This window comes from Coturnix japonica, chromosome W (genome assembly GCF_054131305.1).
Source record: "Coturnix japonica strain WE chromosome W, WE-NBRP24, whole genome shotgun sequence".
Classification (NCBI taxonomy): Eukaryota; Metazoa; Chordata; class Aves; order Galliformes; family Phasianidae; genus Coturnix; species Coturnix japonica.
In genome coordinates, this window is record NC_140701.1 from 32,245,828 (window position 1) to 32,264,704 (window position 18,877).

General features: G+C 40.3%; 2 protein-coding genes, 1 long non-coding RNA gene and 1 pseudogene across 11 annotated transcripts in view; 3 read left to right on the forward strand and 1 right to left on the reverse strand.

Moving 5' to 3' along the window:
* The window catches only part of LOC146754699 (nipped-B-like protein), a 251,490-nt gene extending 236,694 nt beyond the window's left edge, over nucleotides 1-14,796 (reverse strand). For 5 of the 9 annotated variants that reach the window (XR_014939007.1, XM_085527742.1, XM_085527738.1 and 2 more), the window contains exon 1: nucleotides 14,143-14,796. The gene's annotated coding sequence lies outside the window, so the exon portion shown is untranslated. The remainder of the gene's footprint in view (nucleotides 1-14,142) is intronic. The other 4 variants (XM_085527746.1, XM_085527741.1, XM_085527747.1 and 1 more) reach the window with 4 other exon arrangements.
* Nucleotides 14,211-16,701, forward strand: LOC146754708 (uncharacterized). Its single transcript, XR_014939009.1, has 2 exons — nucleotides 14,211-14,348; nucleotides 14,659-16,701. It is a non-coding gene; the product is annotated as an uncharacterized LOC146754708 (long non-coding RNA).
* A 293-nt stretch (nucleotides 16,702-16,994) lies between these two features.
* On the forward strand, nucleotides 16,995-17,986 carry LOC146754709 (uncharacterized; annotated as a pseudogene).
* Nucleotides 17,987-17,998: 12 nt separating this feature from the next.
* Nucleotides 17,999-18,604, forward strand: LOC146754710 (uncharacterized). Its single transcript, XM_085527816.1, is given in 1 exon segment — nucleotides 17,999-18,604. A coding segment is annotated over 1 exon segment (606 nt).
* The last annotated feature ends 273 nt before the right edge of the window (nucleotides 18,605-18,877 follow it).

An 18,877-nucleotide genomic window follows, 5' to 3' on the forward strand; every position in this document is an offset into this window, starting at 1 on the left:
CACACCACTATCTAACATCGCCCAGGCATACCAAGACTGCGACACTTGCTCTAAGATGAGACTGCAATCGTCACCCGAAACAACGGCCCCCATTGCTAGAGGATACAGTCCTGCAATGGCAGGTTGATTACATTGGGCCCCACCCTTGCTCTGAGGGAGCGAGATATGTCCTGACCTATGTTGATACTACAAGTGGGCTAATGTAGGCCTCTCCAGTATCAAGAGCAAACCAGGCATATAACATCAAAGCACTTACTAAACTGACGTCTGCCCACAGGACACCGCAAGTCATCAAGAGCAACCAAGGGACTCATTTTACTTGTGCAACGGTACAACGCTGGGCAGAAGAAAACAACATTGAGTGGCAGGTGGAACTGCCATATAACCTAACAGGGGTGGGCCTAATTGAACACTATAACAGTATTAATGCTGCCCTGAAGACAGACTCAATTGTCATAGTTTTATGTTTTTGGGTTATTGGTATTCCACATCATAACATCATGTAGTGCACTGGACCATTAACACTTTAACCCCCTACAACACTACACAATGTTATAACATAAAATACCGATAACCGTGACATTCTGTAAACCATTGACACTGATAGAGTTGTGCAGCCGCAGATATCTGTCCAAAGGGTGTGGTACAGGCAGCCAGGGCACACCTTATTGCAAGCTGTAGCATTGACTCAGGATAGGAATACAGCCTGTATCTTGCCCTAGAGGGTAGATCTTCCACTCCAGGCACCCTTGAAACATCTGTGCTACTCTCTGTGAGTCTTAAGAGTCTCTAGGATCACCAGAAGTAGCAAAATGGCATTGAAGCACTCCAATGTTGCTGTGAGACCATACACAACACCCGGTGATGGCCTATGTGGGACTGATGGAACGTAAGATGGACTTGCGCCAAACAACTGCATACCTCCAGTAACACCACCGAGCACCGGCCCATGAACTTCAACCACAAACTAACCATCAATCATCTTAGATTGTGTCAACCCGCATCACGATGGGCAATCATACGAGCCTCACAGTGTGTTGGATCTCTGTATTAGGGTAGGCTAACCCTCCAGCTGACTCAATCATCGGTTCATGCCATGAAGGGTTGGAACGTATGGAAACCGTTGAATCATGACCTGAACCACTGATTGAGCACCTGAGAAAAAGACCCAGTCAGCCCTGGGAGCACAGGTGAAGACAATTCACCTGTGCAACCAGAAGGGGTGGAACCTAGCTCCACCTCTCTTAGACCTCATTTAAGGACTGACTGGCACTGAGGAAGGATCTTTTTCTAGAGATCCCTCCTTGATGAGGCTTCCACTGCAAACCTTGTATTTTCAGATATGGGCATGCAATCTTCTTCCCTTCCCTATAACACCTTTCTGTTGTGCCAGTCCTTCTGTCATCACACCTTTGTTGTAATGCCTTTCCTATTATATTTATCTGCCCAATTGCTACAATATAAAAACATTTTTTCCTCAATTTTCTACTTCTAGAGTCAAAAGATCACGGTCATGAAGCTCAACTACTTTTCACAACTAAATGCTTTTGAATAGATTAGATTTATACAATTTTAATAGTTTTCAAAAACCTCAAGATCTACAGTGCAGAAAGCATTCCTGTTCAGGTAAGCAGTCTGACTAGAAGTCACTATTCAGTAATTTAGGATGGAGCATATACTGAGTAAGCGTAGTCACTTCAATAAGCCCCGTGTTCTAAAACACAAACGCTAACTTAATTTGACATAAGGCGTGAAAGGTTATATTATATTAATATTCCTTATGCTCCCCAAACGTTATACTTGTTCTCACACAACAAAACCATAAATTTCATACAAGTTCTGCTTAGAAAGTAATGCCTCCTATGTTACTGTGTTGGCCCACAATATCAGAGATGTATTTTGGTGGGATGGCAGTTGAGGTTGAACGTTCCCACCAATATTTTGTTCCGTGTTGTTGCTGTGCAACAGATGGCAGCAGAGGGGCAGTCTGACAAAAGGGTGTCTGACGTGGAAGTGCCTATGAAGCAAAGGTGTGTCACTGAATTCCTCCACACAAAGAAAATGGCACCCATTCACATTCTTTGACGTTTGTTGAACATTTATGGAGACCAAACAGTGGATGTGAGCATAGTGAGGGGTGGGTGGTACATTTCAGCAGCAGCAATAGTGACATGAAAGACAAGTCAAGTTCCAGACAGCCATGCACAGCTCTGTCACACCACAAAACAAAGAGAACCTCAATCAGCTCATCCACACAAATCAGCAGATTATGATTAGGGAACTGCATACGGAGCTGATTATTGGCTTCAGGGCGTTGGAAAAAATGGTGGCAATGTTGGAATATCACAAAGTCCACTCCAGGTGGGTCCCATGAACGCTCACACAAGAACGGAAAGAACAGCATGCGCAAGTTTGTCAGGGCCTATTAAAACAATACAAGGCCAAAGGTGACAGTTTCGTGAATCACATTGTTGCTAGTAATGAGATAACACATCCCTGTCAAACAAAAAGTCCAAAACTCATCCCTCAGCAGGTAGTGATGTGCACTGTCTTTTGGGACAGGAAAGGGGTGATCCTTCTGGACTCCCTGGAACCTGGACAAACCATCAACTCTGACCACTACACTGCAACGCTGACTAAGCTGAATGAGAGAGTTAAAATTGTGATTTCACCCACCCCCAGACTCACATTCCAGCTAGAGTACACTTAGATAAACATATAAGCAGATCGTGAGAGGCTCAACTGTCACCATCAGAGAAATGGAAGGGACAAACAAGATTAGCAAGAGGTAAAAAAAATTACAAGGTGAGAATGAGAGAGAAATTAAAGGTTGATGGGATTAGGATGTAGATACAATAGTAAGCCTAGGGTAGATTGTGAACCTGGAGTACTCAATTAACAAGGAAACTGGGGAGGAATTCTTGGCCTACTTGGATAGGTGGTATAAGGTTGTGATGTGGTTTTGGTTGCGTGCTCCTGCAAGGACCACCACCATTTCAACTGCAAATAAAAAAAATTTTTCACAAGAGATCCAGTCTCTGAAAAATCATTTCAGTTATTTATCACGGGAAGGCTCAAACTTCCAGACTCAGCCTACAGAAGACAATCTTTCTCTTGCAGTACAGTAACGCCAGGCTCCACACCAATTTGAAGAACCTGGATCACATTGTCAGTCTCGGATGGACTGTCCTACTACACCCACATTATAGTCCAGATTTGGCACCTTTCAACTTCCATCTGTCTAGGCCGATGACAGATGGACTTCATGGGCAACATTTTCCTAGCAACAAAACTGTCGTAGCAGCTGTAAAACAGTCAGTCACTTCTGCTGGTGCAGATTTCCACGAGTGCAGCACACAGACTCTTGTTAATCAATGGCATAAACATGTAGCTAATGGCGGTTAATGTGTTGAAAAGCCGTGTTTTGTAGCTGAGAATTTACTCTAACGGTGATCTTTCGTACCTGTCCTAGCTTCCATGGAAACAAATAGGAGGCAACCTATGTGCATGCTTTCACAACCCTCAGGTTCTAGACAGCAACTCTGAAAACGGACACCTTGATTATACGCACATCCTATTTGACAACATTCAAAGTTAGAATAAGCACAAGGAGTTGAAATAGAAAGCTGCCAACCCTTCTGGGCCTATCCTCTTCCAAGTCATCTTTCGTGTAACTTCTATAGCAGTAATCCATTCTTCAACAAGCATTTTCTCCCACCATCCTGTTATAATAGCACCATTACACATGCCAGAACACTTCCACTCAAATACTTAAAGGAAGAATTGAAATGCTCCCTACAATTAGAGTCAAGTTCATCAGCCATTCCCTCCCCACCATGTAAACACCACATTACCTGGAAGGGCAGGTAACGTGGACAGACTTCCATCTGTCTGGTCTGATGACAGATGGACTGCATGTGCAGCATTTTCCTAGCAACAGAACTGCTGTAGCAGCAGTGAGACATTCAGTCACCTCTATTTGTGATTTTTATAAGCATGGCATGCAGTCTCTTGTTCATTGCTGGTGAAAATGTATAGATAATGGTGGTGATTATTGATTATTAGTGTCTTGTAGCCAAAACTTCTCTCTACCAAACAGTGTTATTGTGGTTTTTGTATCTGTTTTATTTCCCTGGAAATAAACAGAAGTCATCTATTTTTACTGTCCCTCAAAACACTTGTTCAAGTTAACAAGTCTACCAATGATTAGGTATAGATAGATGATCAGGTAAACAATGTATTCCATTGACTAACCTATACGGATCCCCTACTTAGTAACACAGGATTTATATGTTCCATTCCGCATACTCGCAAATCTTGAATTTGTGACTGACACCCAAGGGCTGACGTTCAACAGTGGTACAGCAACAGCTAAGACTCTTTCCAGTCCAGTTACTTTTTACAATACAGAAATCAAGATTAAAATTTTACTTGGTACACTGTGATAGTTGGTTTCCAAGGCAATACTTAAAAATATATGAAATTCATTTCTGTATGTTAAAATTCATATTGATAAAAATGTTGAAGATAAAAAAAAAAAAAGCCCTCTCAAACAGAACATTCAACAGAAAAAAAAAAAAACCAAAAAACAACCTTCACAGCAACAGATAATCAAACACTGCATTTTCTGTGAATTAACTCAAAGCTTTCAAGACTTCTACCAGGAAATATCACACCCCCAGACTAAAAGATCACATTTGCAAAATCAATCAAAAGAATTATATAATCATGTAACATTCCCCTCTCCCCACTCACAGGCCCAATCTACTCTGGAAATGAAACAGAATCTATTATAAGGTTGTAAGATCTGTTACATACATGACACTCCAAGTAAAAACAAAAGAGAAGCATGAAGCAAAAGAGACTGGAGATGAGATGGCAAAAAATAAAAAATAAAAATCTGATTCTATTTCTATTAGTAACAGCAAGTGTTTTTGTGTTCCTTTTTTCCTGCATGTGTGAAGCATTCCAACATTACAATACATTATAAAAAGAAGTCTGTAAGAAAATTAAGGATTCTATATTTGTAGCAGTGTTTAATGATTTCAAGTGATTAAAGCCAAGGACTTCACATTAAAGACCAAAGAGAAATCAAAATATTTAGTCAATAAAAAACAGGAATGAAAGCAATATCAGAAGTGTATCCCACAGGACATGATCAACAATATCTGAAGTCAATCCTAAGAGACATTAATCTAACCTGTTTTAATCTGGTTTTTTGTGGTTGTTTTTTTTTGTTTTGGTTTGTTTTTTTTGGGGGGGGGAGGAGATAGCTTTTTTTTTTTTTTTTTAAATCTCTATTAGCGAGGCCACTTTCAATCTATACAGTTAGTAAAACAGGCATATTGCTGTAGGAATAGTGACAACAGACTTAAAGACTACTACAGTGCATTCACAAAGATGAAATGCAGACTACACAGAATCTGAACTACACAATTCCTTACCATTTCCTCTTACAATAAGAACTCCACATATTCCTGGATGTGAAATAATGCTTATTTGCCCAGCCAATACTTGTTTTGTAGTTCTGGCTTTTCCAGCAATTTGTTCCTTCTTCCTTTTCTGGCCTGTCTCAGTACAGACTTCCCACCCACTCTCATCCCTAAACTGCTTCCTTGGACTGCACACCCAATTTTAGAGTATCCTTTTGTCTTTGTTTCTTGATAAAGCTATTTCATAGCTCTTGCAGTATCTTCACCATGAATAATTGTATCTGTCCTATATAACGGTTTTATGACTTTTGTTATTGGTATTCCACATCATAACATCATGTTATGGGATTTAAAGAGTTAATACTCCAGTTCCATGGACTGTCAATATTTCCAGGTACCTGGTTCTCAGAAGAGAAGAACTATATATCCCAAAAGCCTTTCACTGTTCCATTTCTGTTTTCCGTTTAGAGGGAAAGATAAAACTGCTTGCAAGGCACGTGATTGCCCCTTCTTTCACTGCTCATCTCTGCGGTGTGTACTCCCTAGCCATTTCGCCTTTAGGATTAGAGTAAGGCCTTCAGTTTTGGACACCCTCTCTTCTTATTTTATTTACTAGCTTCAATTACAATTGTATTGTATTATATTGTATTACCTTGCATTCCACTATCATATTAAGTAAATTAGTTTTCTCCCTTAGCTCGCTGCCACTGTTTTGTTTTTAGGCCCATCTCCCTACCTTTTTCCCTTCCCCCTCTCCTGGGGCGTGGGTACCTCTTGCCCCAATTACTCACAGAACCGGGCCTAACTGGCCCAAAACTGTTTACAGTCCTACCAGCTCCTTTATCCAATCCCATCACTTCCTTAGGAACTCCAAGCTTCTACCCTCCTCCAAAGTTCTTGCCCTTCAGACTTCCATTCCTTTCTCATCCTTGTAAGCTTAGTTGCAATTCATCACTCTTCAGTCCATTTCCCCTTCCAAACACCTGCAACCTCAGTTCTTGTCTTTTTCACATTTGAACAAATCAACACTGCATATAAGTAGTGAATGGCCACCAGAAGAGTCCATACTACATCTCGCTACTTAGAACTGCACTTACTTGGAAAGTCCTGTTACATATACAGCATTTTTCAACTTTAACAGCTATAATCAGAAGCCAGATAATTTCATTCATCGGTAACTTGCTCAATTTATTTTTTTTAAAACACACTTTCAAATGGCAACTAAATACTGCAAAAGTTACCTCAATTTAAGTTTTAAAGTCCTCTCCCAAATAATGCAGATATTCAAATTACTTGAAGGTCAGCAATTATTTTTGAACTTTTTTCTTCCTCTAGCCTGACACATAAGAGCCAATTAACCCTTCTGGCTTTTAAGCTTTATTAAAAGAGCAATCACCCAGCATGGAAAATTTCAGCTTAAATGACTCAAATATAGCAATTTCAGAAGGAAAAAAAAAAAAAAAAAAAAGCATCTTTTAGTGGCATTAGAAAACCAAGTGGAGCCACTACCACTCTCACCTATACAATCTAAGCAGGGAGCAACATCCTTTTAAAAAAAATAACTTCCAATTATGTTAGAGGTCATTTCTCAACATGAGTTTTCTTTAAAACTGCCAGAAAGAACCAATCATCACTGAGCAATCACGTCTCCTTACTTTGAACAAGAAATTCAACAAACAAATAATTAGGCAAATTTTAAATTTTCCATTCAGACAAAATAAACGTGAAAGTGATGTTATATCTACACAAAGCATTTGCCATGTGTTCTTACTACAGTTCTAAGAGTCTGTTGTGGTTTAACCCCAGCAGAGAGCTTAGTACCACACAGCCTCTTGCTCACTCACTGCAGGTGGGATGGGGGAGAAAATTGGGAAGGCAGAAGTGCAAGAACCCATGGGCTGAGATAAAGACAGTTTACTCGGTAGATCAAAAGCCACACGTGCAAGCAAAGCAAAACAAGGAATTCATTCACTGTTTTGCATCAAGAGGCCACTTCCAGGAAAGCAGGGCTCATCGTGCATAACTGTTTCTTGGGGAGATAAACACCATCATTCCAAAAATTCCCCCCTTCCTCCTTCTTCCTCCCAGCTTTTATTGCTGAGCATCACATCACATTGTATGGAATATTACTTTGATCAAGTCTGTATCAGCTGTCCTGGCCGAGTCACCTCCCAACCACTTGCATACCCTCCAGCCTCCTTGCTGACAGGGCTGCATGAGCAGTAGAAAAAAAAATCCTTGATTGTGTAAGCACTACTCTGTAACAAGTAAAAACATTGGAGCGTTATCACCGCTATTTTCATCAAAAACCCAAAACACAAGATCATACAAGCCTCTTGAAAGAAAATTAACTCTATCCCAGCTAAAACCATGACGGCGCCTTACTAAGATTTTCTCAAATTTTAGACAAAAAAAAAAACCAAAAAAACATGTTTTAGCTTATTTTTCCAACAGGTACTAAGGCAGTTACTGTACATAGCATCTGATAAGAGCTTTCTGAATTCCTCTCCCCACATTGAGAAATTACCTCTGAAGAAAGAGAAAGCAACATATCTGAATGGAATACAACATGCAAAAAGTGGGACAGTCTACTGTAATCCAAGATCTGAAAATAAAATTTCAGAGAAACTACTTGAAAATTTATCCTGAGTATCTAGTCAACACAGAGGAGATAATTGTTAGCTTAGACATAAGAGGTAGAGGTTACACTGTCACAGGCACGTGCTAACATCACATTTCAAGGAGTTTGATAAATTACATTATATTAAAAAAAAAAAAAAAAGAAGGTTAGAAGTATAAAGCCAAGTATTAAATGTTAAAACTAAGGTTGCTTACACCTATAATTCAGTCCCTTGTGCATTATGATAGTCTTCCAATAAATGATCATATACTGATTTTGCTACACACAGGATCCCTGCTTTATTCATAGTACATGACAGATGATGGTCATGAAACAAATTAGTTACATAGCAAGAAGATCTTATTTCTGTGGGTTGTTATGCTTTATTAACTGCATGTTCTTCAGGTTTTTTAGTAAAAACCATTTAAAAAAATCCCATCCAAGAGATCTTCTGCTAGAAACTTGTTCTACCTTTTCTATAATATACCCAGAGCCTCTGGGCTAAAGAATACATCTGTTCATAGTCATACAATTTAGCACAAATATTAATTGGACAACAGACTGACATTGCAATGAAATGGTCTGATGTGGAAGTATCCATTCAACCAATATACATGAACTACAATAATTACCACTTTAAGAGGCAGAGTTTCATCCTTAACAGCCAATTACCAATCCTTAGGACATTGGATCAGGAGCTAGTAATTGTGGAGAAGTAGCATTTTGAATGTTTCCAGTGTCGCAGACAAGCCTTTAATCACTTGAAGGTTTTTGGTTATTATCTAGTTAGCATCTCAGATCTTACTGAAGATATTTTGGCTTCTTCACATTATAGAGGGAGATTCTTTTTAATTTTTCAGGACACGAAACCTATTTTTGTTCAGCTCTTGGAATGATTGGGACAGTTGAAACTGAAAAGGTCATCAGTGAAAACCCATTCTATACTTCTTAGGGATGCAGTATGGGAAACAACAGGCCTGATATGTTCAAGTGCAAGCCACTCACATCCACAAATAAAAATCAAAGAAAATAATGTTATGAACTCATTATGTGCTATAACATAAGAAAAAAAATCTCAAGAATAAAGCATGTCAAATTACACACTCAAGATTTATAACCACTTTTTTAAACTTACAATTTTGACTCAGTTTTAGTCTCCTATATGTAAAATGGAAATAATATTTTACTGATATGCTAAAGAAATGTTCTCCAATGTTTTTGAAGCACAAATACATTTTATGATAATTTCTACAAATTATTAGATGAAAACAATTCAACGTTAACTAAAATATTTGGATGCTATACAGCAAATAATAAAGCAGCAGGCTGCAAACTGAATGACAAAGAAAAACAAATACATAAACTAGGTTGTAGCAGTATACTAGTCAACTGATATTTCTCACACACTGTATGAGGCACTGAATTGTGACTATAAGGGTAAGGGGGAAAAAATTATGTTAATACCCAGTGTATGGAAAAGGGGGCTGGACTGTGTTTATTTCTCAAGTCTTAGCCTGCTCATTCCTTATCTGGAATCCTTGACTTCACAGCATATATATATATTTTTATTTTTTTTTTAAACATTCTTCCTATAAAATACATTGCATGACTATGCATATACACTGCTGCAAATAACGTACTGTGCTTCACATCAAACCATAGCAATAATTTAAAGAGGAAAAAAAAAAAAAAAGGAATATCTAGCCATATAAAGAATTAAGAACTAATTAACATCTTCATCAATGACTTGGGTGAAGAAATGGAGTGCACCCTCAGCAAGTATGCCAATGATATAAAGCTGGGAGGCTGACACACCAGAAGGCTGTGCTACCATTCAGCATGACCTGGACTGGCTGAGTTGGGCAGGGAGGAATCTGATGAGGTTCAAATAAGAGCAAGTATAGAGTCTTGCACCTGGGGAGGAATAACCACATGCATCAATACAGGTGAGATGCTGACCTGCTGGAGAGGAGCCCTGTAGAGGATGTGGGGGTCCTGTTAGACAACAGGTTTGCCATGAGCCAGCAGTATGCCCTTTTGGCCAAGAAGGCCAATGGGATCCTGGGGTGCATTACAAAGAGCATGCCTAGCAGGCCGAGGGAGGTGATCCTCCCCCTCTACTCTGTCCTGGTGAGGCCACATTTAGAATACTGTGTCTAGTCCTGAGCTCAACAGTTCATAAAAGAATGGGGTCTCCTAGAGAGAGTCCAGCTGAGGGCCACAAAGATGATGAGGGACCTGGAGCAACTCCCATATGATGAACAGCTGAGAGCCCTGGGATTCTTCAGCCTGGAGAAGGCTAAGAGGGGATCTTATCAATGCATATAAGTATCTGATGAGCAAGAATCAACTGGATGGAGACAGGCTCTTTTCAACAATGCCCAGCAACAGAACAAGGGGCAACAGGCAAAAAAAAAAGGAACACAGGAAGTTCCATACAAACATGCAGATGAACTTCATTACCTTAAGGGTTACACAGCACCAGAACAGGCTGCCCAGAGAGGTTGAGGGTTCTCTTTCTATGGAGACATTCATGACTCATCTGGACACCTTCCTGTGTAACTCACTGTAGAGAACCTGCTTTAGCAGGGGAGTTGGACTAAATTATCTCCAGAAGTCCCTTCCAACATCTATGACTCTGTGATTCTATGTGATTTAAGAGAAACAACACTTAGAGCCAACTGACAAATATCAAAAGCAATAAACTTCTACAAATTGTTCTGAATGAAAGACTTTAACAAGAAAAATATTCTTCACTGTTTTTTAAAATGTTATTTGTGTAAACCAAGTAGTCAACTAAATTCAATTTAACTGGAATTCTTTTTAGCTTCTACACACAGCTTGATCAAAATCTTTTCTCCCATCCCTGCTGCTATTGACATTTTCCATGGTGAACAGTTGAGACAGGAAGTGACACACAAATCGTGGGTCCTGCACAAAGTTCTCAAACACAATTGCCTCACGCCTTGGGTGTAAACAACATCAATATAAAGCACTTCTCTCCCACATACTTTGCTGGCCAGGATCGTCTACTAAATATAGTTCTAATGCTAATAAAATATTAACACAAATATAGATGAATTGTATTCAAAGGTTTGAAATGACAGTATTATAAAAAGGATTTCCTTTTTCAATTACTATATCTGTATATTATTGGTAATAACTCTGTATCACCAATTTCAAACTTAGAAGGGAAAAGGTTTTTTCCCCAACGCAACTGAGTGCTCCTTACTGCTGATTATTCAAAATCAGAAGCTAACCTAACCTGTACTACTTCTAATAAAGGCATTTATAAAAAGAAGACTGAATGTAAGTTGCATCATACTGAAATGGACAGTTTTTTTTTCAAATGTTAAATATTTCTAATTACGTATTTTGCATCAGTAAATAGCTATTATAACACTGGAAGATCTGTCTCAAACCTACCAGACACCAAACTCTAAAGTTATCCAAACTCATATTTTTCTAATTATTTCCATAACCTGTCCAAATATCCACACACTGATGAACGCAGAATATATTCCTATAGAATAATTTCTAGAAAGCATATAGCTCTGAATTTGGAAACAACTTCTTCTTAGATCTAAATATTTAAAATCAAAGTATAATTTCTCCTAGTTACTAGCAAATGTCCACTAACCTTGCTAACTTGTTGCACCAATCCTTGGCTCAAATTAATTCACAATATCTATATATTTAATCTAGTATCCTTCAAAACATAGTTTATATTATAGAGGAATATATACACTAACCATTAAGGCTGCATTATCATCATACAAACAACAAATAGCATGGTTGCAACTCAAAGACATAACTACATCTTGTCTTGATTCTGCAAGAAGTCATATGAACATGACTGTTCAGAGTCCCAAATATGTTCTGTATGAGTGCAACTTCATTACAAGGATCTGCAAATTATTTTAGTGATATAATTAATCATATACAGCTCAAAAGAAAAAAAACAAACATTATAAATCACAAATAGCCAGTATCTTAAATTCCCCTTTTATTATATCAAAAATAGGTGCATTTATCAAGTGCATGTCTGATAAAAGAAAAAAAAGTCATAAATACAACCCTAGAAAGACAAACTTGACAGGAACTAAGTAACTACGGTAGCTCATTTCCTGCTCATCTCTCATATATTTAAATTAAATCTTCTGAAATGAAACATAAGTCAGAGAATTCACTACTCTTAGCTTAACATAGGCATTTTTATTAAAACAAGAGTTATTTTAAACAATGAGATGTTACAGCTAACGTTGCTTCCTGATGATGAATAATACTACCCAACTACTTCTGCACAGTCCTTTCTCTCCCGTAAAGCAGAATTACACTCAGCCCCTATACATGCTACCAACCAAAAGAAAACAACAACTCAACTACACATGGCAATAGGAACATTCTGAGACAACCAGTGGCTCCCTCTGCAATTAATAAAGTTTAAAAATAAAAAGCAGTTTTTTTTCAAGTGTAAATGCTTCTTTCTCCACGCATGTAGGCCTGAGATCCTGTTAACAGGACCAGGCAGCACAAAGACAGGAATGGGAGATTAGCGGGAGGAAGGAAAGCTGAGATTGAGGCTCAGCAGGATCCTCAGGGTTTTTAAAAATTCCAACTGCTCCCTGACTAATACAAATCACAGACACACTACTGACTTCTATATGGATTTACATCATTAAAAAAGATACTTTCCAAGTGACAACTATATTAACTTCACCCTTTAAGTGCGTATCAAGGCACTCAGAAACATGAAAGCAGTTTTTAAGACGCTAAACACAATATCCCAGAAAGTTATTTTCTCAGATACAATAGCCACTTATTATTATAACAAATCTGCCTGAACAAGTCAAAAATCTACTTGAAAAGACAAATTATAAGATATTGATCATTGTTTGTCATTTATAATTTCCTTTCTATGTGAAAGATGAAACTTGATATCTTAAAATTTCCCTCAATTATGTAATTTCTGGAGGAATATTTTTATTAGTTCACACTCTACCACACAGTAAGTCCACGACTTACTTAACTGGAAATTAGCTACCACTTATTTATGAAGACTTGACACTTAACAGTCATTTACAAAACATATTTGACCTGCTAAAGTGGCAACTACATATTCAAACATAATGAACAAAAGGCCAATAACAACCTCAATTCTGACAAGAAAGGATGACTTGTTTAAACATTTCTCACTTTTCACTTCACTAAATTCACGTTCAATTCCCAAGAACTGCAGGTAAGATCTCATCTTCATCTTGACCCCTGAAATGTCATAAATGTACTACTTCACAGACGATCCCTTTCCCATTTTCTGTTTACTACAAAGCATAAAATAGTATTTCTTCTGATTTTAGTACATATTCCTGTAACACCTACAACACATAAACAACATGACTGTGTGGAAGCCTGACACAATATGCTTGTCTATCTGTATTTCCTGGGTCTGAAGGTGCATGCGTTGTGCCAATATCCCCACAAAATCTAGTTTTACATTATACGTATACAAAGTTATTAATAGACTAATCAATCACTATCTTATTTAGAGATCAAACATTTGTCCAACTGAATATCTGAACATTCAAAATGGAGTTTGTTAGAAGGTGAAGAGAATACTGAAGATAGATATTTATATTGCCTCTTTTCCCCTATCCCTCCACTTACTCCCTCCTCAGCTCAGAGGGCTGTCTGCACTGAGATTTTACTTCCTTGCCCTGGTACAGTCAAATATGACACACTAGCGACTAATTGTATTGCTTCTCCTCCTACTCCTCTCTCGGCTGAGGCCTGTTACTGAGAAGCCGTTTTGCCTTTCTAATCCCCAAGCTCAAGTAAAGACGCCGGCCGACAGGCCTGCGTTCTCCACCGGGCCTAGGCCTCCTGGCAGCTTAGGAAGAACCAATCTCCTCCGCCAAACCCGAACAAGAAAGAAAGGGAACCGTGAAATAAACACTTCCAATTACCACCTATTCTCCTCTACCACAGTGAACAACTAATCCCTCTCTACTTCCGCAGTGGTGGGCCGCCTAGGCTGGGAGGCCCGGCCTACTGCTGGAGAGGGCAGGGAAGGGGAGACAAGGGGAGAGTTACCTGAGCAAATCGTCGTCTGAATCCAACGAGAATTGAAGAGGGAAAGAAAAATCCACTCCCTCCCTCCTCAGAGAAGCCGCTGCCGAGCCACCACCGTGGAGCAGGAGGAGGAGGGGAGAAAATATAACAACAATAATCCGGGCCGGGAGGGGGGCTGGTTCCTCTTCCGCCTCCTCCTCAGTGCAGCGAACATGTAGAGCCGAGCGGTGAGCGACCAAGACAAATCCCTTCCCCCCTGAGCTTGCTTCAAGTTATCAACATAGGCCGGGCTGAACTGGTTCCGACGCACAGTCCGAGCCACGGGGGGGGGAAGGGAAGGGAAGCAGTGCTGAGAAGGGGGCTGTCTCTGCTTGCAAGTGCAAGAGGGCGGGGGAGGGGACCGCCTAAGCACGGTGAATCGGTACCGAGAGAAGATGGGGGTGGGGGGTTGGGGGTTGGGAAGAGAAGAGAAAGGATAGAGTGGAATAAGATAGGATAGGATCGGATCCTGTATATACGCCTTTCTCGCTCCCTCAGAACAAAATGCCGACCGGAAGTGCAGCTGCAAGAACGACTCCCTCCACCGGCGCCAAACATAACAGCCTCTCCCTTTGCTCCACTGTCGCTTCCTCACTCGCTTAGCTAGTACTGCTTCCGCTGCCACTACGATGCTCTACGTTACCCTCCTTCCTGCTTTGCTGCAACCGAAGTTCCCTTGTCTCACCGCACCTGGCAGCGATTGGCACAGCTGAATCTCCGCTGCGTGGCTGTCACTCCACTTCTCACCCATCTGGCTCCCGCCTGAATTTTTCTTTTCCCTGCTGGTGTATGGAACTAGATTGGAGTTTGCTCTCAGGCCTGCACTGAAAGAAAAGCAGCTAGCGATTTGTGAAAAAGTGATATTTGAAAAAACAAAAACAAAAACAAAAAAAAACCCAACGCATTTTGGGTTTATTTTTTTTACCTTCCTTAAGGATGGTAGGGAGAAGAACTTACAAATGACTGCAAAATGCCACCTAATAGGAGGCAGACTTAAGAAAGCAACTTATAATAAAGCCATGAAGGCAGCACTCTCCATCAGCCCCAGCAAGCAAGATGTGGCAAATCTGGGACACTTACTGGAATTACTGTTACAATTACTGATAATCTCTGTGGAATTTAAGAGGCCGTGTCACAGGAACTAAACTAAAACACCCAATGCCGAAAGTGCTGCCAGGGCACATATCAAACTGGAGTGACTCCTGACAGTCCTTTTGGACAAACGCGAAGGAGAATGCAGATGTTAAGCTGAAGGATCCTATTCTGGAGGCTGATGCTCCTCACCAGCTCCAGATTTACTGGAAATATTTTAAGTGTGGGTTGTAAAGGACTGTTTGAAAAAAAATGTCTTAGTCTGAAAGATTTTCTGTTTTTCTTCTGTACAGGTAAAGCTCTGTATAATCATAGCACAGGATAATAGCGAAGAAGCATTTACATAGGATGCTCTGAAAGTAATGCCTCCTATTTGTTTCCATGGAAACTACAACGGATACAAAGAGCACAATAACACTATTTAATAGAGCAAATTCTCAGCTACAAAACACTACTTTTCAACATAGTCACAACCATTAGCTGTGCAGTTTGACCAGTCACAAACAAGAGCCTGCATGCTGTGTTCAAAAGAGTCTGCATGGCCATCTGGAATGTGGCTTGTCATTCATATCACTGTTGCCACTGCTGAAATGCACTACCCACCCCTCACTGTGCTCACATCTGCTGTTTGGTCTCTATAAACACTCAGCAAGCATCAATGAATGTCAATTGTACTGTTTACATCACAGGGAGAAATTTAGTGACACACTATTGCTCTATACCCACTTCCATGTCAGACACCATTTTGTCAGACTGCCCTTCCTCTGTTGCCATCTGTCGCACAGCAACAACATGGAACAAAATACTGGTGGGAAGGTTCAACCTCTGCTGCCATTCCACCAACATCTGCCTTTGATATTGTAGGCCAACATCATAAAATAAAAAATATTACTTTTGGAACAACTATCGTTACATCTAATGAATTAACTACATCTTTTCATACTAAATTCTACAGTCTAGCTCCTCAATAAATGGTCCAAAATCCTTTAGGAATGGTTAGGTCACAGCCTAAACAAGTGATTGAGGACCCAGTAAAGAAACATAGCCAACCCTGAGAGCCCAGGTGGAAGCAATTTACCTGTGCAACTGGAAGGGGTAGACCCTAGCTCCACCCCTCCCAACCTCATTTAAGGGCTGGTAGCACCAAAAGAAGCATCTTTACTTAGTGATTGTGTCCTTTGGAGCATTTGGTGAGCTCTGATACTGGGAAAAGTATAAACTATTGTAGTGGAATTCTAGGGTCACAGCCTGAACCAATGAGTAAACTGCATGAGTGCCTGGAGTGGTGGAGGGGCCTAGAGCCCCCTTATTTCCATGCAATCTGAGTCTGTGTGGGTTCCCCCTTCTCTCCTGCAGCAGGACTGTATGAACAGGGGAGAGTCACATTTCTCAGCTCATCCCTTTCTCCAAACCTTACCTGGAGGTAATAAAACTTAATTCTCAAACAAAGGTTCTGTTATTGCCCTCATTTGCCCTACAGACCCATATCACTAAAAGGGGTAAAAGACTCAGAAGAGCAGGATCCTTGGATCCTAGTTGATACCAAAAACAAAAACAAGGACAAGCAGACTAAAATCCAACCAGAGAACCTGGAATCCTTAGATCTTCTAGAAATAAGGCCAGTAATAACTCAGAAGACAAGAAAACCAAAAGTAGACCCAACAGAGTTAGCACCTGAAGAGTGGCTCCCTACATATACTGTCTTATGTGTAATGGCATGCCCATACATAGCTGCTGAACTCATGGATATGTTTACAACGATGTAAGTAAAGACCTCGAGAAAGCATACTAGTTTGAATATTGAAACTAAGAGACATGGGGGATGAAAGTTGGGTAATTAATTTGGTAATTAATCTTTTCCTATAGCACCTATTTCTCAAATAAAGGCTCTGTCATTACCCTCATTGGCTCTACATTTTGGTAAAGCAGGCAGCCAATTATCTTTACAGGTACCCAATTATAAGCCCCCTAAAATAATTACCATGATATTTTTGAACAATACCATGGGATTGTTTGGACGGGAAAAGACTAGCCCAGTGAGTGAAGTTTTGCAAGGGACGTTTCGGGATTCCTAGGATCCCCATATCACGGGATTGTTTCTGTTGTTGAAAAATGGGCCCCCCTGTGGGACAGAGGAAATGTTCAGGGGTCCTCAGCCCACCTGGCTGAGTATTTCAATAGTTTTTCTCTAGAAATTACTGGGGACCCTGTACAAGACAATCCACAGAATCTGGACTCTGTAAATGAAAGCACTAAAAGGTCAGAACTTGAGGCTTCAGTAGATCTAGATGCCTTTGAGATCCGACCATTTGTAACTCAAAATAAAAAAAAACAAATGCAGAAGAAGCTAGTGGGGCTGCCTACTGACCAGTGGCCCCCTGACCAGAGTACGCTACATGCAGCAGCTCACCCACATGTGGCAGCAGAATTAATGGATTTAGTTCAGCGGTTTAGACAAAAACCAAGAGAGACCGTGCCAGTGTAGCTGCTCTGATTGAATGATATGGGGGCAGAAAGTGTTGTGGTAAATGGACTATAAATTTCAAAACTGGCATTCATTTCCACTCACCCTGTGCTCAGGCAAAGACTATAAGAAGCTGTCCAACATAATGAAGAAAATCATTCATTGATTACATGGTTAATGGCCGCATGCCATGTAACATGGACAAACAAGAGTGATATACCACTAAATACCAGCCTATGGTCCTCCATGGAGGACTTGCAAAACTACATTCAAGAATTAGGCATGAAGGAAGCAATGTATGAGGATTTTGAAAGCCCAGATGAGATGAAGTTTTCAGCAGAAATGAAGGACATCATCCTGCAGCAAGCTCCACCACATCAGTATAGTACTTTGGTATCCATCCTGAATCCCCTAGTGGCCTCAGAGGCCATAATACAACAGGCCGACCAATTGGTGGCAGGTCCAGGGAAGACAGAGCACATATAGGCCAGGTGCAATGCTTGAATGGTGGTAGAAAACACAGACATCTATCCACCACCACAACCTAGGAGACCTGCCCATAAGGTAATTCATTCTGGACCCTCCAGTGTCTCAAGAAAACAAATGCTCGCTGACCCAATTAGAGTGGGAGTTCAATTTCAAAACATTGATGGGCAGCCTAATCAGGTCTTATTACAACTACGGAAACAGTTACCAAACAGCCAGAGATTACAACCCTTGCCTAAAAGGGAAGGAGTTAGACTCACAGAACAGATTCCACAAAATACGTGGAATCTAGAAGACTTCATAGTCCCATTGAAAAAATGTAAACCCCCTCAGGTGGCCTGGGCAGCCACAGTCGAGCCATCAGAGGAAAAAGACTTGGGGACTGCAGAGCTGATAGAGTGACAGAGAAGCCAAAATTCCCCAAGTCTGAGGTCTTCAGAGGGGACCGGAGACTCTACATCAAACTGACGATTCATTTGTCCACAGAGAATGTGCATCAGGTTATGGCATTAGTAGATACTGGGGCAGAAACATCAATTATATATGGTGACCCAAACTAATTTTCAGGCACTAAAGCAATAATAGGTGGGTTTGGGGGGGAGATGATCCCCATAACCCAAACTTGGTTGAAAATGGGGGTTGTGTATCTACCAGCCCAGGAGTACAAGATGTCTA